The sequence below is a fragment of the Phocoena phocoena genome, chromosome 9 (genome assembly GCF_963924675.1).
Source record: "Phocoena phocoena chromosome 9, mPhoPho1.1, whole genome shotgun sequence".
In the NCBI taxonomy this organism is placed as follows: Eukaryota; Metazoa; Chordata; class Mammalia; order Artiodactyla; family Phocoenidae; genus Phocoena; species Phocoena phocoena.
In genome coordinates this window covers 77,871,091-77,897,977 of record NC_089227.1, presented here as the reverse complement: position 1 = coordinate 77,897,977, position 26,887 = coordinate 77,871,091, and the positions used below count along the sequence as shown (strand labels likewise).

Sequence of the window (26,887 nt, the reverse complement as noted above, 5' to 3'; positions counted from 1 at the left end):
TCATCATCTTTTCTTTTCCCCCCCATGGCATGATCCAGTTTGGTAGTCAGTGGGTAAGTTTCTTTTTTTTAAAAAAAGCACATTTTCATTTGAATTATTATTTTCGTATGTGTACATTTTTTATTTTCATCTTTTCAAATTAAAATAATATAATTAATTCCATTTTCAGGTTTTTGGTTTCTGCGTATAACACTACATAGCAATACCAATGACTCATTAAAACACGTGTAGATACTTATACCTTAAATAGTGTCAAGGGGAATGTTTCTTCCCTGTTAAGCTGCAGAATCAGCAAACTACTTTAAAATTTTTAAAGATAAGATTATTTTAAACCAAATGAATTCACCTTCCTTTAAATTCTAAATAAATTCAGAAGCAGAGTGATTGTTAACATTTTCAAGATGCATATACCTGTATTATGTACTTTCATTAATACTAGAAGAATTTAGAGTTTGGGGCTTTGGATGACATATAGCATATATGAGGGTGACCTCTAAATTTGAGGACCAGGAGGCAACTCTTAAGGTCACTTCATACAGAAGAACCCAGATGTGGATTTCAGTGAGGGACATGCCCACCATGGTAACAGCCTTTCCTCCCACTCATGGTGTGGGATGTAACCATCATCAGAGGCAGGGAAGAGGCAGGCCTGTGTCAGGAGCCTTCTTCCTCCCTGACACAAGGTTTTCTTGAGGTACTACCCAGAACCTCAGGAGGAATACAGTTTGAAAACCTTTTAGAAATAAACAAATGAGACCTAATGAAACTTAAAAGCTTTTGCACAGCAAAGGAAACCATAAACACGATGAAAACACAACCCTCAGGATGGGAGAAAATATTTGCAAATTAAGCAACTGACAAAGGATCACTCTCCAAAATATACAAACAGCTCATGCAGCTCAATATCAAAAAAACAAACAACCCAATCAAAATATGGGTAGAAGACCTAAATAGACATTTCTCCAAAGAAGACATACAGATGGACAAGAAGCACATGAAAGGATGCCCAACATCACTAATCATTAGAAAAATGCAAATCAAAACCACAATGAGGTATCACCTCACACCAGTCAGAATGGCCATCATCAAAAAATCTAGAAACAATAAATGCTGGAGAGGGTGTGGAGAAAAGGGAACCCTCTTGCACTGTTGGTGGGAATGTAAATTGATACACAGCCACTATGGAGAACAGTAGGGAGGTTCCTTAAAAAAACTAAAAATAGAACTACCATACGACCCAGCAATCCCACTACTGGGCATATACCCAGGGAAAACCATAATCCAAAAAGAGTCATGTACCACAGTGTTCATTGCAGCACTGTTTACAATAGCCAGGACATGGAAGCAACCTAAATGTCCATCAACAGAGGAATGGATAAAGAAGATGTGGTACATATATACAATGGAATATTACTCAGCCATAAAAAGGAACAAAATTGGGTCATTTGTAGAGACATGGATGGACCTAGAGACAGTCATACAGAGTGAAGTAAGTCAGAAAGAGAAAAATATCATATATTAACACATATATGTGGAATCTGAAAAAATGGGTATAGATGATCTTATTTACAAAGCAGAAATAGAGACACAGACATGGGGAACAAACGTATGGACACCAAGGGGGAAGCAGGGGGTGGTGGTGGTGGTGGGATGAATTGGGAGATTGGGATTGACTGTATGATACATACACTATTGATACTATGTATGAAATAGATAACTAATGACCTAGAAATAGATAACTATGTATGAAATAGATAACTAATGACCTAAATGAGAAGGAAATCCAAAAAAGAGGGGATATATTTATACATATAGCTGATTCACTTTGCTGTACAGTATAAACTGACACAGTATTGTAAAGCAGCTATACTCCAATATAAAAAAAAAAAAATCCTTCTCCAGAAGGATTCACGCATTATGGATTTCTCACTGATTTTTAATGCACCCAAAGTTCATTGTTCTGTAGTGTTCAGGTATTCAGTGAACACAAGTTGCTGAACCACTTTGTTTCTTGTTCAAACCAGTCATCTTTAAAAAAAAAAAAACATAGAACTATATCTTAATCATGTTCTTATCAAAAAATTACATCTAATGAGACAATAAAATCTAAAATTTTCAAAAAAAAGAAAACCTTTTATACCTACAGGATTGACTAAATATTTTTTAATAGGTCTAATGCTTTTGTGCTCTACGAATATGTTAAGTCTTACAGTTGACACCTGGGAATCAAATTCAGAACCAACTCTTCACTGGGCTAACAATTCTCATCCAAGCAGAAAGGCTTAAGTAACTGCTAAGAGGATGAGAAGGCCCACTATTTGTGAATTTCATACTTTTTAACCCAGAGATAAACATTAACTATTTGGCCATAACTTACGTGCGTGTACACATCTTTCATTCTTTGAGCAATTCAGGGGGAAAAGATGTGTTTCTAATACCACAGCATACAACCATACAGACACATTAAGTAGCTGGTATGTGTTGTAGAGTGTTCAGTAATTATTCTCTGATCTCTTATGATGTGATTTATTATTTCTAATTACCTGAATGAGTAGGCAGCTGGCTTGGCTCTCAATGGCTCATAACCACCTTCTCTTGGTTTTCTATAGCCAGATGTAAGCCTTTGATTGTCTGCTTGGGAACATTGCCTTAAGTCTCTTTATACACACATCCATTTCTCATCAGGTTGATAGAATGATCTTGCCTCTTCCATTAATACTGAATTTATCCATTTGTTCTTATTTTTACACGCACTGCAGTACCTGATACTGACAGGCACGTAATAAATATTTGTTGAATGAGCAGACTGATTTTTTTTTTTGCTTTAAAAATATTACCCCCATTAAAAAAAAAAAAAATCCTCCTCTGTAAGAAACAACTCACTGTAGGACTCTGAAAGCAAAACGGGCACAAATGACAAAACATTGTTGCATTGTCAAATGATTCTTTACATTAATAGGTGGATGGTTTTGAAGAGTAATCTGCTATTGTTCATTATGTTTGCACCTGTACCTTCTCACCAGAGACAATTAGTTTCCCACAACTTTCACACAATTAATATAGTTCAAAATGTGCAGGTGTAAAACTCATTAGCAACCCTGAAAAGTGGTAAACAAGAATTTCAATGCAAAAGAAGTATTTTATACTTTGCTTTTAATCTCCAGGAAATATATGCACATAATTGCACAGGCTTTTCCTCCCTGTACGTGTTTGAGACAAGTTTTGGAATTATTGCAAAGTGGTGAATACATTACCTACAGAGGTGAACCAACGGACCCCACTGTATAGCAAGCAACAAATAAAGTTGTTGAAAAAACTAGATTATTACACAATTTGGAACCTTATAAAAATATATACTACATTGGTAAACCTAGCAGATTTTTTTTTTTTTTTCTAAATTTAAGGGAATTACCTCTCCACAGTCTCTAGTAAATTTGTTATATCGTCATTGCTGGGATAAAACCTTCCCAGCTCCTAACCCACAGTGAAACCTCTTCTGGGCTCCTAAATTATGATTCTGTTTTCTTACGTGGCACACAATGATGCAAGCACTCTGGGCCACAGCCCAGAACAGCATTTAATGGAGTGATTAGTGAGTGAATGATCTGCTCTTGTGACAGCTGTGTGTAATGAGTCAGCAATCTCAGGCCAGGCCCTCAGGGACAGATGTGGGGATCAGAAAACCACCAGTGTTTAGAAATCCTCCTTATCCATTCCTGCAGAAAAGCAGATGACTGCGTGGGCCTTAGGCAGTCATATGCTCTGAGAACCACTGTACCTCATGGTCCGTCCATTGAAGATGGAAGCACATTAATGGAGCCACTCGGGAGCCCCTACTTATGTGGGATTTGTTCTCCGTTGCAGTAAAATACTTCCGTTACCAGAACAATCCAATCCAACAGAAGGACCAAAATCTTTTAAGAATGCTGGATTGCAGTGGCATTTGATTAGTCTTCATTTCTTGCGCGTTTCCTCATGAGAACAGTCCGGTGAAATGAGAATATTTACCCACATATAGGGGGGCCAGGATTTCAGACCTGTGCCTGATCTGAATTCCCTGGGCTCCGTGAAGTAAAAATTCCTCAACGGTCATCTTAATCTAAGTTCGGAGTCATCTACTGGAGAAGCAAGGCACCAGCGGTTTACTTTTGAGGGCAGATGTGGGGAGAATTAGTCTAAGAATGGTCTGGAAGTTACCAAAACCCTGGTCTGTAGAATCACTGATCCAACTTGAAATATCCTGATAGGAATTTTATTTATAGGCTTTTATGGTTGCCGAGAAAAAGTTTGCAAGTTTTTCACAAAAATTTGGTCTGCTAATCTAAATGAAAAACCTATCAGTTTTAGCTTAGGAAATGTAAATGTCTCCAGATAAATTCTCTTCTTACCTGTTTTGAGGTTTTTGTATGCGTCTGTATTTGTCTTTGGAAGCTATCTGGATCTCCTAAGGAATAACTTTTTCTACCTAATTATCTGTTATCTGTATGTGGCATTTCTGAACTATTCTCTTTGCAGAATATGTATGTAAACTATGAATTCTCGGGCCACCTCCCCATTTCCACCCACAGTTCTCCTAGACCACCTCTACCAACTGTGCAACTAGAGCAGACTCTGGAAGTTCCCAACAGCTTTCAGATTTAGAATTAGTGTAAGAGCTAATCAGAGAAATTTACAGTAGCAAAATCTCATATTTAAAAAATCTAGCAACCCTTATACTATTTGGGTTTGCCCCCTAGGTAACACATTTAAGATGTATAGTAATTTTCTTTCTTCCTTTTTGACTTTCTCTCTCTCTCCTTCCCTCCATCTCTGCTTTTGGCTAGATTAGATATGAAAGAAAACAGCAGTCAAAAGATGTGTATAGCAGGAGAATTTGATGGCTCCTAGAGTCTGGCTTTCCCTGCCTTTCGATAAAAAAGATATAAATGGCCTCTTCAGTGGCTCATCTCTTGACTTTAAGAATTGACAAAATCGGTCCAATGCAAAAGTTTAACATGTATAAGCTCTACTATTTTATATCCAATAGCCTTCTGATGGCATTTCATTATTTTTGAGTTAAAAATAAAGTTTATGGCAAAGGGAGATGAACATGGCGGATAAGGCATATTTAAGAAGATGGAACTGTTTGCAGGTTCGGGCGCCTCAACCCCTGAATGTTCTGTAGCACTTTCCATGTAAGAGGGATGAGAGAAGCTTGAAGCCCATCTCCTGTATCCCTTTCTTATTCTACCCCAAAGAGGAGGGAGCCTCAGGCTGCTATTTTAGCTCTTCCTGCTACACAGACACGAATTTGGAGAGAGAAGGATTTGAAAAGAGTGTGTGCATAGAGGGAGAGCTGCTGAGCTCATTTGCATAAGCTCCTCCACTGCCGAGGCATTGGAACAGTTTCAGCTGGTGGGGGCCAGGGGAAGTGATGTTTTTGTACCTGTATCTGTGGGGGGCTTCCTGGACATCTCAACTACCAGCCAGGTTTTTCAGGTTCTTCCTCTTCTGCCTTGCTTTTCTTTGTTCTCTTCCCTTTTCCTTCTCTTCAAGCTGTTCTGAAAGCAAAAGTGTCAGTACTACAGCAGTAGAAATCCCCCATCTAGGTTTCCATTCTGTTTGTCCTTTGGGGAGCACAAATTTGAGGATCAGTAAGGCTTTACGTGAGATGGACGCTTAGTATTTTGTTTCACTGAGTGGAATACATGCCTAGAAATTTCCTTGTTCATATATGTGTGCTTAATTTTAGACCACTTGTCAACACACACATGCATATACACACACAAGCAGGAAAAGAAAATAATTCACATGCTCCAAAATTATGCTTCCTTTCTTCATTATTTGTGCAGATAAATGATGGCTTGTAACTGTCAGAGCCTGTGGGGAGACCTCATTCCTGCGTATTCCAACGCAGACCTAAGTTGGTGTTTTGTTCTGTGTGGAAACTTTGAGACATGTTTTCAGAAGAAAAAATAGCTTTCAAAAACTTACATCTTTGGAAACCATTCACCCAGCAGCTGTTAAGTTGGTCTAATGTTTATACTGACCTGAGTACTTTTACTCTATGCATTATGTTAGCTGTTGCAAGAAGCCTTGAACCATCAAGATAGGGTTAGTCTTTACAAGTCACATTCTCTGTGAAGTGTGCCTTCACACACTGTCAAAGCCCGAAGCTCCTGCTAGCTTAAGAAGGGGACTCTCTAGTATTCTCTAAAGAAAGCAAAAAAAGAGTCTTTCAGGTTTATTTTAAATACATCTTTTTTGCATTTACTTAAAGGCGTCTTTTTCAGAGGAAGCAGTAATAAAACTATGGGGAGTGAGTGCCGTTTCATTATACCTTTTATGGCCTATTAATTTGTTACCATCTATCACCTTTGTTGATGAAATTTTAATTTTGCCCTTGCTTGAGCATATTGTAAGAATTGTATAAACTGCGGCTCCCTGTGCTGACAAAAAGGTCCTTTCAGTGTGAACAATTGGGAGCTCATTTTATTTCTAGAGCACATTTAAAATAACATATGAATGAGAGTTGTCAGACATGAAATGCTGTATTAATTAAATCTTTTTCCAGTCTTTTTGCTTCTCCAGCTAAACCAACCCTTTAGAAAAATACACAGCCACCTTAATTATAGAGGAGAAGACAAAAAGTATCCTTCACATTCCTTCTCCTGAATAAGAATAAGAACTCAATTCATCTATATAATAACCCCATTAGCTGCTTCACTCAACAGAGCACATGGGAAAATTTTCAAACCCCACAATGTAAAAACTGTTGATTGGGTGGATCGTTTTCAAGGTTTTGTTCTTCTAATGTGCAAAATGGCCATTTTGTATAAATCGGATATGCCATAACTAGTAGCTTTAAAACATTTGACTTACGACAAAAGTTTTGTGTCCACATCAACTAATGCATCATTGTCTTTTAATATCTAGCAGCAGTACCATTTGAAAATAGATGATTTGATTGACAACACTGTAAAAGAAATCATTTCACTTCTAGTTTCAAAGGTAAGGTATTTTTTATTTACCTTTTTAAATCACATTAAATAATTTTCAACTGAGACTTTTTAGAAATACCTGTCTTAGGTTTCTAAATACCTAATGGAGAAATAGTAGCTTTAAAGGCAGATGCAAGAAAAGTTCAAATTTTAAGAAAAGTTATGAGCAAACTATGAACACTTTGTCAGTAACTTTTGGTTTTTCATTTATAATTAATTTTGGCTTTTCTTGCAATTGTTGTCTTTCTAAAAATAACTCTATCTTCCAGTAATACCTTATTCTTTCTCATTCATGTTCTCTTATTGTTTATCTCCACGGATGAGTTGAGTCGTCATCAGTTCTTGGATTTAGCCTCTTTTTTTGTGGTGACAGCACTGGGACTCTAGGTCTGGAAATTTGAGGCTTCAGATATCTTTGACAAAAGCTATGGCCTTTAGCTGTATAAGGAGAGATGAAGTATAAGTGAGTGTTCCACTGAATGATTAGGTGATTTAAAATCCCGCTAAGGTGGAACAGACTGCCATAGATGACATTTGAGATCAGGGTCTGATAGGAAAAGAGATGAACAACCGGAGAGCACGGGGAGCTGAAAGAGGGTAAGGAGAGAGGATGGATTTCTCCCAAAGAGTCACTTTCATAAGAGCGGGTGCTGAATCAAAGAGCCCTAGACCAGGCTTCATAAGACAATTGGAAGAATGTGCAAAAAGCAAAGGAAAAGCCACCCTCAATTCGATAAACAGACAAAGAACACATTGTTTAGAAAAGACAAAAATAGAGATGCCCAACAAGCATGAAAGCTGTTAAGCCTCAACAGTTTAAGGAATACCAATAAAGCTAAAATTTATATAATATTTTTATAGCAAATTAGCATAGATGTTTTTAAGCTATCACCCAGTTTTAGAAAAGGTGAAGTGGGACACTCACATTTTCTATTTATGGGAGTATAAATGGCTACAGCCTTTCTAGAAGATAGTTTGGAACTATGTCAAGTACATTAATACCCCTTCACCTAAAATTCTTTCTGCGTTTCTTTTTTCTTACTACTCAGAGAGATGCACAAAATTTATATACATCGATAGATGTCACATTATTTCTAATGAAAAATACAGGAATCAACTTTAACATGAGGGCAACGGTAAAGTAAATTATGGGACATCTGTATTAATAAAGTTTGCTTTCAAAGACTATAATGTTAAAGGAAAATTTCATAATATCGTGGTAAGTGGGAAAAAAGCTGACTATTTAGAAATGTAAACTATGATCTGAATTGTCATCACATAGAGAAAAGACAGATAAACACCACAGTACCAACAGAGCTTTTATCTAGGTGGTGGGGTTATAGTTGATTCAGGGGTGGTGGGGTTCAAATTGTTTTGTGCTTCCTAATTCTCTGGTAACAGATCTTGAGGTAGAAAATAAGTCACAAAGAAAGGGGATTTTAGAACTGCACCACCTCCCCAGTTTGTTCTTGCCCCCCAGCTTCTACCCCAGCACTGAACACCTACACTTAAAACACAAATTCACCAGCAGGGGGAAAGGAGAAGTGTTAACAGGAAAGCCATCTGGGAGGTAGAGGAAGAGGTGGATCACTGGAGAATGAAGCTCCTACAGGAAGAACCATGAGATTCCCACCCTCCCAGGAGCCCAGCCCAGCAGCTTACAGCCCATAGAACAGACATAGTTCACCCTGCACCTTTATTGTCGGCGAGCCATCCAGGGAAATTTTATCCGGGTAGAGCCTTCCCATCAGCACAGTTCTCCTGTGGAAGTTGTCTTCTGTGAGAAGGGTACATAAAGAGAGCCACTGAATTGCAAGCATGCAGTTGATAAAGGGTTAAATAGGCAAAAAGGCTACAATGAGTTTTGGTTTGGGGCGAAGGGGAGGAAGGGTTGCAGAAAAGGCAGGAAGGTCTATACATCATTTCTGCATTTGTTTCTGGCAAAGTAAAAGACTTAAATTTTTCTATATCAAATGCATCTGGTTAATTGAAAAAATAGTATATTTGAGTCAAGCTGGGAAATGGTGTCCTAGAGATCAGCACTATGAAATAGAACTTTCTGTGATGATAGAAATGTTTATCCTTCACCATCCAGTATGGTAACTAGTAGCCACATGTGGTTGTGGAACACTTGAGACGTGGCTAGTGCACCTGAGGAATTGAAATTTTGATTTTACTTAATTGTAATTAATTTTAACTTATATAGCCTAATGTAACTAGCTATTATATTTAGAAATCAGGTCTAGATTATAGTTTTTCTCTCTGGATCCATTCCCCTGCAGTCAAATGGCACTTTTTAATAATCTTTAGTTGAAAAGAATAAAATAAATTAATTTGATAGTTTTGACAACTGTCTTAAGCTTCCATCAAAGATGACAATAAATGGTGCATTTTATTTCATTAAACAAAGATGAATAAGATTCTGTAATACAATCCTTAAATGTTAGCATGCCAAAAAATTGCCTGAGAGCTTTTTAAAATACAGATGCCTTAGCCCTGCTTTCCAGAAGTTTTGGAAGAAGGGCAGGAATGTGCATGTTTAACCAGTCACCATGGTGATTTTGATGTAGGAGTCCCTGAGCCAGACTTTTAGAACCACTGCTCTGATGACCCTCTACTTAGATGGACATGCAAACTACCTTAAAACTTCAGTATATTTAAAAACAAGACAACCCCTTAGATAGTATGTTCCCATTTATCTTCACCAAAGAAGAAATGACTTTTTTAAAGGAGGTATTTATGGAGTACCTACTGTGAAGCAGCTACTATACATATGTTATTTAATTCAAACTACATAGCACCTATGGAATGAGTGGACTTACCCTATTTCACAGAGAGGAATGTAATCTTCAAAGTAGTATAGTAAACTGATCAGAGCCACACACCTAATAAGTGCAAGAGTTGGGATTCAAACCTTTGAGTTTCAGATTCCTAATCCAGTGCACTTGCTGATTCCAGATCTCCAGGAAATCAGTAAAAAGCAAAAGACTAAAAATTAAAATATGTAACTTCTACATTAACTGTCTTTATTCTGGAAAATTCTAAGAGCTGTGTCCTAGACATTTTTATAGCATATTAATTAATTCAATATAGAGTAGATGCATAAAATAGTGAATTCCTTGTATTGTATCCCAAATGTTTCTGCCCATATTTCAATTCTTCTGTGCATATTGAGAAATACGTTTGCTACATTCTTTTCATCTCTTAAGTTCAACTTCTGCATCCTCCTTTTATCCACATGTCTTCACAAATATTTTGAGAATGATCCAGGGCTCTTAATCACATGTAACACTCAACAGGATGTGTCCCACCTGCACACACATTTCCCATGCCTAGAAAAGATCTTGGCTTTCCATCTCTATGTTCTCTCTCCACCTAGCAGCTAAATGGTGGGATTCTTGGGTTTCCATCTTTAGTCTTCTTTTGAATTCATTCTATATATATATCTGTGACTTTCACACTTCTGGTTTAACTATATGCTGATGATTTCTGTACCTGAGAGGTAGTATGGAATCATGGTTAAAAGCCCAACTACAGGGCTTCCCTGGTGGCGCAGTGGTTGAGAGTCCACCTGCCGATGCAGGGGATACGAGTTTGTGCCCTGGTCCAGGAAGATCCCACATGCCGTGGAGCGGCTGGGCCCGTGAGCCATGGCCACTGAGCCTGCGTGTCCGGAGCCTGTGCTCCGCAATGGGAGAGGCCACAACAGTGAGAGGCCCGTGGACTGCAAAAAGAAAAAAAAAAAGCCCAACTACAGGCCTGAGGAGTTTAATGTCTTCATCATTAGAGCAATGAGAAGTCACTGAATGGTTGGAGAGGCAGGGAGTAGGGGTATAGAGTTAATCATATTTGCATTGTAAGACAATTCATTTGATTGCCCACAGCAAACAGATTGAGAGGGAGTAGTAAGGAGGCTATAACATTGGTCTCTATTGGACTAGTCCAAAGACATTTAAGATATACAGTGGGCAGGGTGCCATAGACTGAATGTTTGTGTCCCCCCAAAATTCATAAGTTGAAACCTAATCCCTAATGTGATGGTATTTGGTGGTGGGACCTTTGGGAGGTGATACGGTCATGAGGTTAGAGCCATCATAAATGGGATTAGTGGCCTTATAAAAAACACCCCACAGGAGTTGAGTGTCCTGTGAGGAGCTTCAGTGCACATCCCAAGCTGAGGTGTCGGCCCAGCCATTTCACGAGGAGCTCTGGTCTGAAGGCCGGGGGCAAGGCCTCTGCATGGGGCCCATTATGAGCAAGTGAAACAGACTAAGCACAAAGGGAGAAAAGGTGGATGGGCTAGGCCTGAAGTGAGATTGCCCGATTTATGTCCTTTCCAGAAGAAATGTGGATCCTCAAGCAACAGGAGCTATGTGGCTGACAGGGTCTTGGTGCCCCAGCCAGGTGTCAGGCCTGAGCCTCTGAGGTGGGAGAGCCGAGTTCAGGACATTGGACCACCAGAGACCTCCCGGCCCCAGGTAATATCAATCAGCAAGAGCGCTCCCAGAGATCTCCGTCTCAACGCTAAGACCCAGCTCCACTCAACGACCAGCAAGCTCCAGTGCTGGACACCCCATGCCAAACAACTAGCAAGACAGGAACACAATCCCACCCATTAGCAGAGAGACTGCCTAAAATCATAATAAGTTCACAGATACCCCAAAACACACCACCAGACATGGTACTGTCCACCAGAAAGACAAGATCCAACTTCATCCACCAGAACACAGGCATCAGTCCCCTCCACCACAAAGCCTACACAACCCACTGAACCAACCTTACCCACTGGGGACAGACACCAAAAACAACAGGAATTACGAACCTGCAGCCTGTGAAAAGGAGACCCCAAACACAGTAAGTTAAGCAAAATGAGAAGACCGAGAAATACACAGTAGATGAAGGAGCAAGGTAAAAACCCACCAGACCAAACAAATGAAGAGAAAATCGGCAGTCTACCTGAAAAAGAATTCAGAGTAATGATAGTAAAGAAGATCCAAAATCTTGGAAATAGAATGGAGAAAATACAAGAAACATTTAACAAGGACCTAGAAGAACTAAAGAGCAAACAAACGATGAACAACAGAAAAAGTGAAATTAAAAATTCTCTACAAGGAATCAGCAGAATAACCGAGACAGAAGAGCGGATAAGTGACCTGGAAGATAAAATAGTGGAAATGACTATTGCAGAGCAGAATAAAGAATAAAGAATGAAAAGAATTGAGGACAGTCTCAAAGACCTCTGGAACAACATTAAACGCACCAACATTCGAATTATAGGGGTCCCAGAAGAAGAAGAGAAAAAGAAAAGGACTGAGAAAATACTGGAAGAGGTTATAGTTGAAAAATTCCCTAATATGGGAAAGGAAATAGTCAATCAACTCCAGGAAGCACAGAAAGTCCCATACAGGATAAATCCAAGGAGAAACACGCCAAGACACATATTAACCAAACTATCAAAATTTAAATACAAAGAAAAAATATTAAAAGCAGCAAGGGAAAAGCAACAAATAACATACAAGGGAATCCCCATAAGGTTAACAGCTGATTTCTTAGCAGAAACTCTGCAAGCCAGAAGAGAGTGGCAGGACATATTTAAAATGATGAAAGGGAAAAACCTACAATCAAGATTACCCTACCCAGCAAGGATCTCATTCAGGTTCGACAGAGAAATTAAAACCTTTGCAGATAAGCAAAAGCTAAGAGAATTCAGCACCACCAAACCAGCTTTACAACAAATGCTAAAGGAACTTCTCTAGGCAGGAAATACAAGAGAAGGAAAAGACCTACAAAAACAAACCCAAAACAATTAAGAAAATGGTAATAAGAAGATACATATCAATAATTACCTTAAATACAAATGGATTAAATGCTCCAACCAAAAGACATAGACTGGATGAATGGATACAAAAACAAGACCCATATATTTGCTGTCTACAAGAGACCCACTTCAGACCTAGGGACACATACAGACTGAAAGTAAGGGGATGGAAAAAGATATTCCATGCAAATGGAAATCAAAAGAAAGCTGGAGTAGCAATTCTCATATCAGACAAAATAGATTTTAAAATAAAGACTATTAGAAGAGACAAAGAAGGACACCACATAATGATCAAGGGATCGATCCAAGAAGAAGATATAACAATTGTAAATATTTGTGCACCCAACATAGGAGCACCTCAGTATATTAGGCAAATGATAACAGCCGTAAAAGGGAAAAGTGACAGTGACACAATCATAGTAGGGGACTTTAACACCCCACTTTCACCAATGGACAGATCATCCAAAATGAAAATAAATAAGGAAACACAAGCTTTAAATGACACATTAAACCAGATGGACTTAATTGATATTTATAGGACACTCCATCCAAAAACAACAGAATACACTTGTGTCTCACGTGCTTATGGACCATTCTCCAGGATAGATCATATCTTGGGTCACAAATCAAACCTTGGTAAATTTAAGAAAATTGAAATCGTATCAAGTATCTTTTCCAACCACAATGTTATGAGACTAGATATCAATTACAGAAAAAAAAAAACTGTAAAAAATACAAATACATGGAGGCTAAACAATATGCTACTAAATAAACAAGAGATCAATGAAGAAATCAAAGAGGAAATCAGAAAATACCTAGGAACAAATGACAATGAAAACACGACGACCCAGAACCTAGGGGATGCAGCAAAAGCAGTTCGAAGAGGGAAGTTTATGGCAAAACAATCCTACCTCAAGAAACAAGAAAAATGTCAAATAAACAACCTAACCTTACACCTAAAGCAATTAGAGAAAGAAGAACAGAAAATACCAAAGTTAGCAGAAGCAAAGAAATCATAAAGATCAGATCAGAAATAAATGAAAAAGAAATGAAGGAAACAATAGCAAAGATCAATAAAAGTAAAAGCTGGTTCTTTGAGAAGATAAACAAAATTGATAAACCATTAGCCAGACTCATCAAGAAAAAAAGGGAGACGACACAAACCAACAGAATTAGAAATGAAGAAGGAGAAGTATCAACTGACACTGCAGAAATACAAAGGATCATGAGAGATTATAGCAAGCAACTATGTGCCAATCAAATGGACAACCTGGAAGAAATGGACAATTCTTAGAAAAACACAACCTTCCAAAACTGAACCAGGAAGAAATAGAAAACATAAACAGACCAATAACAAGTACTGAAATTGAAACAGCAATTAAAAATCTTCCAACAAACAAAAGCCCAGGACCAGATGGCTTCACAGGTGAATTCTATAAAACATTTAGGGAAGAGCTAACACCATCCTTCTCAAGCTCTTCCAAAATATAGCAGAGGGAGCAACACTCCCAAACTCATTCTACAAGGTCACCATCACCCTGATACCAAAACTAGACAAAGGTGTCACAAGAAAAGAAAACTACAGGCCAGTATCACTGATGAACTTAGATGCAAAAATCCTCTACAAAATACTAGCCAACAGAATCCAACAGCACTTTAAAAGGACCATACACCATGATCAAGTGAGGTTTATCCCAGGAATGCAAGGATTCTTCAATATACGCAAATCAATCACTGTAATACACCCTATTAACAAACTGAAGGATAAAAACCATATGATCATCTCAACAGATGCAGAAAAAGCTTTCAACAAATTTCAACACCAATTTATGATAAAAACTATCAAGAAAGTAGGCATAGAGGGAACTTATCTCAACATAATAAAGGCCATATATGATAAACCCACAGCCAACATCATTCTCAATGGTGAAAAACTGAAACCATCTCCACTAAGATCAGGAACAAGACAAGGTTGCCCACTCTCACCGCTGTTATTCAACATAGTGTTGGAAGTTTTAGCCACAGCAATCAGAGAAGAAAAAGAAATAAGAGGAATCCAAATCGGAAAAGAAGAAGTAAAACTGTCACTGTTTGCAGATGACATGATACTATACATAGAGAATCCTAAAGATGCTACCAGAAAACTACTAGAGCTAATCAATGAATTTGGTAAAGTAGCAGGATACAAAATTAATGCACAGAAATCTCTTGCATTCCTATACACTAATGATGAAAAATCTGAAAGAGGAATTAAGGAAACACTCCCATTTACCACTGCAACACAAAGAACAAAATACCGAGGAATAAACCTACCTAAGGAGACAAAAGATCTATATGCAGAAAACTATAAGACACTGATGAAAGAAATTTAAAATGATACAGACAGATGGAGAGATTTACCATGTTCTTGGATTGGAGGAGTCAACATTGTGAAAATGACTATACTATCCAAAAGAATCTACAGAGTCAGTGCAATCCCTATCAAACTACCAATGGCATTTTTCACAGAACCAGACCAAAAATATCACAATTTATATGGAAACACAAAAGACCCCGAATAGCCAAAGCAATCTTGAGAAAGAAAAATGGAGCTGGAGGAATCAGGCTCCCAGACTTCACACTATACTACAAAGCTACAGTAATCAAGACAGTATGGTACTGGCACAAAAACAGAAATATAGATCAATGGAACAGGACAGAAAGCCCAGAGATAAACCCACGTACATATGGTCACCTTATCTTTGATAAAGGAGGCAAGAATATACAATGGAGAAAAGACAGCCTCTTCAATAAATGGTGCTGGGAAAACTGGACAGCTACATGTAAAAGAATGAAATTGGAACACACCCTAACACCATATCCAAAAATAAGCTCAAAATGGATTAAAGACCTAAACGTAGGCCAGAAAGTATAAAATTCTTAGAGGAAAACATAGGAAGAACACTCTATGACATAAATCACAGCAAGATCCTTTTTGACCCACCTCCTAGAGAAATGGAAATAAAAACAAAAATAAGCAAATGGGACCTAATGAAACTTAAAAGCTTTTGCACAATAAAGGAAACCCTAAAGAAGATGAAAAGACAACCCTCAGAGTGGGAGAAAATATTTGCAAACAAAGCAACTGACAAAGGATTAATCTCCAAAACATACAAACAGCTCATGCAGCTCAACATCAAAAAAACAAACAACCCAATCCAAAAATGGGCAGAAGACCTAAATAGACATTTCTCCAAAGAAGTTATACAGATTGCCAGCAAACTCATGAAAGGATGCTCAACATCACTAATCATTAGAGAAATGCAAATCAAAACTACAATGAGGTATCACCTCACACCAGTCAGAATGGCCATCGTCAAAAAATCTACAAACAATAAATGCTGGAGAGGGTGTGGAGAAAAGAGAACCCTCTTGCACTGTTGGTGGGAATGTAAACTGATACAGCCACTATGGAGAACAGTATGGAGGTTCCTTAAAAAACTAAAAATAGAACTACCAGACCACTCAGCAATCCCACTATTGGGCATATACCCTGAGAAAACCATAATTCAAAAAGAGTCATGTACCACAATGTTCACTGCAGCACTATTTACAATAGCTAGGACATGGAAGCAACCTAAGTGTCCACTGACAGATGAATAGATAAAGGAGATGTGGCACATATATACAATGGAAAATTACTCAGCCATAAAAAGAAATGAAATTGAGTTATTTGTAGTGAGGTGATGGACCTAGAGTCTGTCATACAGAGTGAAGTAAGTCAGAAAGAGAAAAGCAAATACCATATGCTAACACATATATATGGAATCTTAAAAAAAAAAAAAAAGGTTCTGAAGAGCCTAGGGGCAGGACCAGAATAAAGATGCAGACGTAGAGAATGGACTTGAGGACACTGGGAGGGGGAAGGGTAAGCTGGGACAAAGTGAGAAAGTGACATGGACATATATACACTACCAAATGTAAAATAGATAGCTAGTGGGAAGCAGCCACCTAGCACAGGGAGATCAACTCGGTGCTTTGTGACTACCTAGAGGGGTGGGATAGGGAGGGTGGGAGGGAGACGCAAGAGGGAAGGGACATGAGGATATATGTATACGTATAGCTGATTCACTTTGTTATAAATAACACCCCACAGAGCTCCCTAGTCCCTTCTGCCATGTGAAAACACAGCCAGAAGGTATCATCTATGAACCAGCAATTGGGTCCTCACCAGACATGAAATCTGCCAGCGCCTTGACTATGGCCTTCTCAGCCTCCAGAGTATGAGAAGTTACTGTGGTTTATAAGCCACCCAGTCTACGGCATTGTGTTATACCAGCCTGAGAAGACTAAGACAAGGGGTTAGTAATGGGGAGAGAAGGGAAAACGTTGACAATTACCTCTAGGTTTATAGCCTGCAGCAGGAGATGGATGTTGTGCCATTCGGTGATGCAGGGTGCCCTGGAAGAGGGACAGATTTGGAGGGAACAACCCATGTCATTATTGGACATGGGGGAATTGAGCTGCCTCTGAGATATCTGAAGGAGGAGATAGCAAGGGGACATTCAGATATTTAGGTATTTGGGGCTGGAGTTCACAGGAAGGATATGGGATGAAAATACCAATGGGATTATAAGATTTCAGCCATTGAACTTGATTCTATCAGTGGCTGCTGTTCTCAGGTATATATGTTATAAGTGGAACTCCTGTGGAAGACATGGAGAAATGAAATGGAAGAAATAAAAACCATTTTAAAGAAGGCAAAAACAAAAACAAAAAAGAAGCTTCTATCCAGAAAAGGACATAGATAATTTTTACCAAGAAAAAAAAAAATGAAGGCAGGAACATTAACTCTTGCCAAGGAAAGGATACAAGAAATGCTATATTTATTGCTGCCTTATATTAGAATTAATTCAGTCAGATAAACTGTGGTAGGCTCAGGAGAACTGGACTCCATTCCTGTTTCTTCATGTTACCAGCTGGGTCTCCTTGCATGACTCAGTTTCCGCATTAAAAAAAAAGCAGGCATACTGGATGAGAAGAAAACCTACAGCCTTTTCTCCGTCTAAAGCAAAAATTCTGGGGACTTCCATGGAGGTCCAGTGGTTAAGACTTCACCTTCCAGTGCAGGATGTGTGGGTTCGATCCCTGGTCAGGGAACTAAGATCCCACATGCCTTGTGGCCAAAAACCCAAAATATGAAACAGAAGCAATATTGTAACAAATTCAATAAAGACTTTAAAAATGGTCCACATCAAAAAATAAATAAATAAAGCAAAGATCTTTCTATATGTTTGTGTATGGAGGCCCCCAGGGACCTGCATCTTTTCTCTGCAGGCTCTGAAGTCCCATAGCACACACGATGCTAGAGTTGGAAGAGAACCCTGAGATTGTCTAACAGAGACTTTTCAAACACTTCTGTAATGTTTATAAGACATTTCTATATACTTCTATGATGTTTATGAGATATATTTAATGTCTTCAGATATATCTTAGGTGGCACCCCAGATACAACACTGGTGGAAGCAAAGCTATTCTGATTGAGGAGGGGAAGCAGGCCAGAGCTTACTTGTGTAGCCCCATCTCCCAAGGCAGGCCTGATCCACCCAGAGTCCAGTCTCCTTGTTCACAGATGAGGAAGCAAAGGCCCACGGTTTTACAGTGGCTGGCGGAGGAGCCAGGACTTGACCCTGTAGCCCTAAGCCTGTCATCTTTGCACAACAGCACACAGAACTCAGCAAGATCAGAGAGGAAAAGAATGGGACCTTCACTGCAGTCTTCTCATGTCCCCTTTATATGTCCAGGCTCTGTGGATATTTCCTTCGATATTTGTTACATGCAGGCATACACACTGTGGGACCAGCTTGGGCAGGCAATCATGTGGGACAGCTGTGAGTCAGGTAGGTGAGAGTGGAATTCATTGTGTGTAACATCAGGATGCTAAAGAAAAACTGGGAAGGCTGTGAGAAAGAACTGCTTGGAGGAAATGGTCAACAGAGCAAAGAGTGAGAAAGTGATTACTCTCACAATGCACTCCAGCAACAGGGGCTCAGTAAATTCTGGGTATGAATTAAAAGACCATAGCAGTATATTCAACTTCCTGAATTCTCAACTATTGCAAAAAGGGATTTAGGAAAGAGTATATACTTTTTCACTAAGTACATATATAGATATATAGGTATGTAGGTGTAAATACCTGTACATACCACACCACCTTTTTTTTTTTGCGGTACGCGGGCCTCTCACTGTTGTGGCCTCTCCCGTTGCGGAGCACAGGCTCCGGACGCGCAGGCTCAGCGGCCATGGCTCACGGGCCCAGCTGCTCCGCGGCATGTGGGATCCTCCCGGACCGGGGCACAAACCCGCGTCCCCTGCATCGGCAGGTGGACTCTCAACCACTGTGCCACCAGGGAAGCCCCACCTCTGCTTTTTAATAACCTAGAATATTTTCCCCTGAATTTCTCTTAAGAGGGACAGAGGACAAATCTGACCTGACTGTCTAGATGATGCAATTAAAGTATCTCCTCCACCACCACCAATTCAGTCTGATTAAGTTAACTTGGTTAAATTTACTTGTTTGGATCAAGACAATGTATTCAGAAGACAACTGTTGAAACCCAAGAATGTGCTTGAAAGGAATAACATGCACTGTTAGGAGTAATTAGAAGAAAAGAAATACAAACTAACATAGTTCAGTCTATTTGGGAGACAAGGGAGAAAGGAACAATGAGAGGAATGTGGAGACTTCACCAACATCCGGGCTAGGCGTGCTGTTTTGGAAGTTGTCTGAGATACTGTGCAGAACAAGGCATGTCGTATAAATACGTGCTGTCAGATCCTGTCCGTCCTCAATACCGATCTGGATCATCTGGAAGGACCTTTTCGGAGTCATTTGGAACAAGGGTTCAAAGAGGACGTGGATACACAGTGGGAGACGGGAGGATTATTTTCCATTGTATCATAACGTTAACATTCCAGTTCAGGGAAGGAAACCTTTCTTCCAATCCATGACATTCTGGTTCCAGGTGGATTTTTAACAGTACTAGTCAGTCCTGATTATACCAAACAAAAATAAAACATCTGATATCTCCAGCCCTATTTATCCTCCCCCGCTCCAAAATACACCTAGTTTTTCATGATTAGTCTTGTTTATGGATGCATCTTTTTTCTGTGGAAGATTTAATAACTTGCAGTGTAAATGATGCAAGTATTCCTTGTTTACTTCCTGAAATTTCAGTTGAAAAAAGTAAGAACTGCGTGTTTTGAACCCACCAATCTACAGCTGAATCGTTCCTATCACTTCTCAGAATTTGTCCTTCTACTTTCCATACATGTAGGAAAATGAATCCTATACCCTGTTAAAATCCAGCAGGAAATTTAAACCGACATGCCTTGTGGCATACTTCATGTTTCATTCTACCAGTCCTTTCAACATACCTTCACCTTTAATTTCCCTGAGAGTGTACATAATGAGGCAAAGTTGGTAATGACCCAGACAGACTTTGGGCGCTAAATATTATTCAAACAAACCCAGTAAATGACATCCGCAATAAAAAGCAGGGAAGCAGATTACAGGGTTTCGTTCCAACCTGACACCCTCAGGAAAACAGGGAGCGCAAGGCAAACCTGTAAGTATTTATATCCTCCCTGAGCTGTACAGAGAAAGTTCACAGGAAGCAGTTAAAGACACAGCAACTAAACCCAGCATTTAGCTGGATTTCTGTGGAATCTTGCTGCCTTCTACAATTAAAAGCCAGATGGAAACTACATCATTATTAGTCAATCTTGTTCATAGATTTTGGGTTTTAAGGTAGCTCTTCCACCACGTGTGCCTTGACAGAAATCTTACAAAGAAAACCTTCCTGTTGGAACTGTATGGCTCACGTGGTTGGTCCCAGAGGTGCAGTCGCTGTTCACTGCCATGTAAGCACTTAGAGTCCCTGCCGTATTGGGCCTCCCCAGGGACCATTTGGGGTAGGGAGGATCCCAGGGAGAGGCTCTACACTATTGTTAAAGTGGAGGCCAAGGGACTTCCCTGGTGGCGCAGTGGTTGAGAGTCCGCCTGCCGATGCAGGGGACACGGGTTCATGCCCCGGTCCGGGAAGATCCCACATGCCGCGGAGCGGCTGGGCCCGTGAGCCATGGCCGCTGGGCCTGCGCGTCCGGAGCCTGTGCTCCGCAACGGGAGAGGCCACGACAGTGAGAGGCCCGCGTACCGCAAAAAAAAAAAAAAAAAAAATGGAGCCCAAGAATGCTGTGACATGCATGCAGCAGGTGCACATACTAGACTTCGTGGGATATAATGTGGTGCTCCTTCACACTCGAAAGAGAAGACGAGCCAGACAGGTTGTCAGATGCCACAGTGGGGCAACTTCTGCCCTAAGGTCATCTGCTGATGGGCTTCCCCAAGTGTTGTTTTAGCCACTCGATTTCTGCTACCCTGCTGCTCAGCCCCTGTGCCACCATGCAAACGAAGCTTACCCAGTATCCTCCAGTGGAAGTCAGTTTCAGTTACACTGTTTGTCCCTCATCACTTCCTGCCTTGTGTCATGACCAACTGTGTACACATCTGTCTCTCCTACTAGTTTGTGCATTCCTGGAGGGAAGGGTCTAAGACTCATTTTTTTTTTTTTTTTTTTTTTGTATTTCCCATATCAGGTGCTCAATAAGAAGAAGAAAATAGCATTTATTGAGCACTTATTATATGGTAGGCACATTAGTTATGTCATGTCATTTAATGCTTACAACTCTGTAGTGTGATGGCAAAGAACACGGGCTTTGGAGCCAGACCACCTGTGTCCAAAGCCTCCCTCCTCTACTGTCAGCCACATGACCTTGAAACAGATGGGATTCCGACATGGGTCTTCTGACTTACAGCATCAACTCTATCCTGCCTCCATAGATATCACGTCACTGAATTAGACGCATTCTCTGGTAACCAAATGCATTATTTCTCCTTATCACTAAACAATCCCAAGGCTACCTCCATTAACTTATGACTTAACATGTGTAGGTTTTTAGACATATAATGGTTAGTGATTTAACTCATCATACCAATAATATTCATTCTTTACATCTCTTAGTGTGTTGCCATTTTCACAGTCCCTTCACCTAGATCATCTCTGCTGATTTTCACACCATCCTTATTGTGAGCAAAGCAGCGACATTTTCCCCGTTTTACTGATGAGTACACTGAGGCTAGAGAAGCTGAATGTCCAGACTGTTGTCTCACCTCCAGAGAGTGGCAGAGCTTCAACTCGAGCTAAGATCTTCTAAATCCATCCACAGGATCTGCCTCTACTTTGCCTAGTCCCTCAGCATCACTCACCTGTGTAAACAAATACTCACTTGAAGGCACCAAGAACCAGATGCTATGCTAGAGCCTTCAGTGGTTCACGTTGTCTGGTAACCATCGCAATTGTCTCTCTCCTCGTGACAAATGATATCACCCATCACACACTGGCTTTCAAGATTTGAGTTACAAGAGATGAGGCATTTTCCGCATAGGGTCATTAAGTTTGGCATTCCCTTCCCCTGGTCATAGGCCTGGAGTATAGGTCTTCCGGGTCTTTGCCAACCACAGCAAGTTGAGGTAGCCAGCTGTGATTGGTAAGAAATCTTAATGGGCAGGAGGAAAGTGCTAAACTGACGTTTAGTTGTGAGCAATTTGTAATTTTATGTATTTTGCTATTTGTATCCCCAAGGATAACTAACCAACCATACATAGTTCTCATTCTTTAATAAAAATAAAATTTTAGTCAGCAGTTCACATGAATTTGTTTCTGTGTTCTTACATCATGTCTCAAATGATGTGATGGAGAAACCTGCAGGGAAGTTTTTGTTTCTTTTGCATAAACTATTTTGCAGCCATAGAGAAAACTATTTTGACCAGCCATAGAGAAAAGATTATCTCCTGTGCACTCTCAGCGAGTTCTCTGCTCACCAGAGACCAATAAGGTGTGTCCCTAGAACTATTATCCCTTTGTTGAAGAAGCTGCTGTGTGAACAAAAACCAGCCTTCATTAATTTCCCTTTTTGTATTTAAAAAACCTTGTCGGTATTTTCCCTTTGGGAAGGTATAATTTGTCAATAGTGCATATTATTTTGCTTCTAAAGAGGAAGGATGTAGGGCAGTAGATCCTTATTAATATCTTTTATTTATCTTCATGCCAGAACTCAATGTTTCTGCTCAATGGAATAAAATTCTCCACATTTTTAATTACATTACAGTATATATGTCTTAAGTCTCATTTCGTAGAAGTATAAAATTTTAGAAATGTAAAACTCTTAAGACAATTTTAATTCCATACCCGTCCCACCAACACAAACACACCTTTGACTGATGGGGGATCCGGTGCACTGGTTGGCTGGAGCCCACATAGCAGTCAGTCAATGACAGAATCAGGATTTATATTCTCAGTCTGGTGCTCTTTTCATTGTACTCTGCAGTACGTGTATCTGTTTGAGCTCCCCAACTACTTTGTAAGCTTCTGAAAGCAGGGATGATCCTTACATGTCCCAATTGGAACTGCTTGGTGAATACTCGTTAGCTGATGTATCATACTTCATTTCAGTGTTACAAGGGCCCCAAATGTTAACACCTTTTCATTATCTGTTCTTTGTCATTCAACCTCTTCTGTAGATAGAAAAAGTTGGGGAATGGTTGAGTGCTATATGATAGAAAGGAATTTGATGAAGCTTGACCATCGTTGCCTTGAAACATCTCTCTATTTTTTTTATTGAGGTGTCATTGACATACAACATTATGTTAGTTGCAGGTATACAGCATAGTGATTTGATATCTGTATAAATTGCAAAATGATCACCAAAATAAGTCCATCCCCATACATAGTTACAACAATTTTTCTTGTGATGAGGACTTATCTATATTGGAGTTGAAAATTATATTAAGGAAGAGTCACAGGGATTTAAAGTTTTTTACTAATGGTTTAAGTCATCTCACACGTACTAACCAGACTCCTATTACACATTGTTCTTTTATCTTAAAAAATGTGCGTATTTTTTCCAGCAATGTAAAAGGACCTTAGAGTTCATCTTCAAAATGAGATTTTGTCATTGTGTCAGTTTATACATTTCAGATGTTTGTGCCACGGGAGAAGTTGGTCCAAGAATTGTTTGCCCCGTTATTTGTATGCACAGTACTATCCTAAATACTCACTATAAACTGTACTCTAGTTTGTTTCAGTGTTGGAAGGGGTGTTGTCTAAGCTGTCAAGATATGATGAAGGCACTTTCTTTTCATCCATTCTGTCATTCACTGTGAGTATTTTGAATGAGTTCTCCTCTGCTGTCTTTTGACTGCTGTCATAGTACTTATCAAACAGTTAAGAAAATAATTCTCATAATTATCTCTTTTCCACTTAAGGTGAAAGCAGCCGCAAAATATGTTGATGTTCCAGTAAGTATTTTTTTATCTGCTTTTTAAAATTATAAATAAGTCTTTAAAAAAATAATTATGGTTCACCGCGGGTTTATTTCAAATCTTTAATCTAGCATCATTGCCTCAGGGAGCAGTTTATTTTTCTTAAGCAAGCACTAACCGTCATAACAAGGCCTGGCAAGGTTATTTCAGCGTACCTTTTCCGTTGTAACTTGGGGAGGTCAGTTCATCATGAGAACATAGCAGCTCAGTGGCAGCTCTAGGATGGGGGAGAAAATGACTCACATTACTTATAGGAAAAGGTTCACTCTCCTTCCCTTTCCGTGAAAGCTCTAACAGGTTTCTTATAGGGGTTAAAGTAACAATCAAGACCTGTTGAATCAAAGAACTAGTTTTCTGAATACAGAAGTGTTATAAATAAATCAATATTCACTTAGTTCAACATTTGGTTTTTCACAGAATTCTTGGGAAATAATGCGTGACCTGTAAATTTGTTCAACAGTTAAGATACCATGAGAGGAAAGTATGAAACTTACTTAGCTACAATGAAAAAAAATTCATGTGATAAATATAATCAACAAGTTAATACAGCATTTGTAAGTTGATAGTCATTAACAAATTAGCTTTTGCCTTAAATTCTGTTATCACGTATATATGATCAAGGCCTAAGATGTTCTGTTTAATCATGTGTTTTGGCACGTGTATCAATTTTCAAAGAATTAGAGCACAATGGGAAGAAACTTAAAATTTTAAACTAAGTGGAATATAAGTCATCTCATCTTTGATTAAGGCTGTACTTGAATAGCATCACCATCTCTAGATCATCATTATGAATGTTAGTGGTTTGAGAGCTGGCAAGCGTTGTATATCAGTTGTAGGTGGCTCTTATTTTTGAAATGCATAACTGCATTTTATACTATGGACTAGACAGTCTCCAGGTTTATTGCTGCTATAGTTATTATAAATGAACATTTTAAATGAAAAGGCCATGGACTTTCCTGCCTTTGCCTGGGGTTTCTTCAGAGTAGTTTTTTGTTTGTTTGTTTTTAGTTTTACAGATGATTCCAAAAGAAGTCTTGGCATACTCCTTGTCTTGTACCTAGAATCAGAAAGTCAGTACTGGGCAATAAGCAGAAATAATCACATTTGTATGGTCCTGCAAAGGAACAGCATGAAAGAGAGAAAGGGAGAATTAAGGGGGAATGGTTTATACTCGCTGTATGAAAAATAAGACAAGTAATCATGGGAACACATGAATTTTATTGGAATTCCTAGCAAATACTTTATAATATAGATTTTTGTTTTTAATTTTGAATTACAAATTTTGAATCACAAATTTTTGTTTTTAATTTTGAATAGGACACCATAATTATTTCTGTTCTTAGAGCTTTTGAAATTCTTTATTTGACTGTGTACTAGATCTGTTAGATAGAGCCCATAGAGCTTCAGCATTGAAAGACACAGAAAGTGGTTCATTCACTCTCCTTCTCAATGCAGAAGCCCCCTCTCCTGATAGCCCTCACAAAGATTCAGTCAAGCTCTTTTAATTTTTTCAGTGATTGCAGGCTCACCATAAGACAGCCTCCTCTTATGTATAATGAGTTGAAATTCTGTACCTCTGTCAATTCTGTCTTGGTTCTAATCCCTTTTCTGCATGATAGCCCTTCAAATATTTGTTGATAATTATCATACATCCTCTTCCCAAGAGATATGGTGGCTATTCAAAGGGATATATTGTCTGAGGAATTCTTATTTTCTGTATTAAACATCCTTAACTTCTTCACTGAATTCACTAATTAAATACTTATTTAACACGTACTAAGTGCTAGACTCTGGGCATGTATGATGAAAATATATATATGTCCTGCCCACAAGCTGTTCAGTGTCTAGGAATAAAAGAGATAGGGAAATAGACATATCATGAAAACAGCTGTAACAGTTGTACTCAGACTCTTTATCATACCAGTTGCTCTCTAGATGAATTCCAGCTTACCAATTTCACTATTAAATCAAGTTGCCACCCAGAGCAAAGCATACTAAACCATAGATACGGTCTGGCCATGGCAGATTGCTATAGGAAGAGTTTCTCCCTTAGATCCAGACATTACACCTCTATTATTGATGTCTGTAAGCATTAACTTCAAAAGCTATGAGGTGCTGTTGGCTGTTACTGTTTTTGTTTGTTTATTTGTTTGTTTATGCTAAAACTCCAGCAAGATACCTTTCTGAAGCAGTCTTTTAAGGAGAACCTTATGAGAAAAAAAACAACAACACTGGCTCACCTTTCACAGAAATTAACTCAAAACTGATCAAAAACCTACCTGTAAAATGCAAACTACAATATAAAACTCTTCTAGAAGAAAACATAGAGAAAATATTTGTGGCCTTAAGTTTGGTGATAAGGTTTTAGATACAACACCAAAAGCATCCATGAAAGAAAAACAGTGTAAGTTGGACTTAATAATTGACTGCTCTGCACTGTTAAGGGAATGAAAAGACAAGCCACAGACATATATTTGATCAAGGACTTGTATCTAAAATGTACAAAGAACTCTTAATACCTGACAATAAGAAAACAAATAGCCCAATTAAAAGATGGTCAAAAGATAAGAACAGACATTGCAGTGAAGACATATAGGTATCAAATAGCAAATGAAAAGATGCTCAACATCATTTGTCATTAGAGAAATGAAAATTAAAACAATAAGA

The 26,887-nt window shown here is 38.9% G+C and overlaps 1 protein-coding gene across 13 annotated transcripts in view; it reads left to right on the top strand.

Annotated features, from left to right (window-relative positions):
* CADPS2 (calcium dependent secretion activator 2) overlaps window positions 1–26,887 on the top strand; it is a 492,820-nt gene that overhangs the window by 429,443 nt on the left and 36,490 nt on the right. For 10 of the 13 annotated variants that reach the window (XM_065883719.1, XM_065883723.1, XM_065883712.1 and 7 more), the window contains 3 exons: window positions 6,916–6,990; window positions 23,974–24,057; window positions 24,164–24,196. In XM_065883719.1, the coding sequence (XP_065739791.1) occupies window positions 6,916–6,990; window positions 23,974–24,057; window positions 24,164–24,196 (192 nt within the window). Of the gene's footprint in view, window positions 1–38; window positions 54–6,915; window positions 6,991–23,973; window positions 24,058–24,163; window positions 24,197–26,887 lie in introns of all 13 variants that reach the window. The other 3 variants (XM_065883721.1, XM_065883715.1, XM_065883710.1) reach the window with 1 other exon arrangement.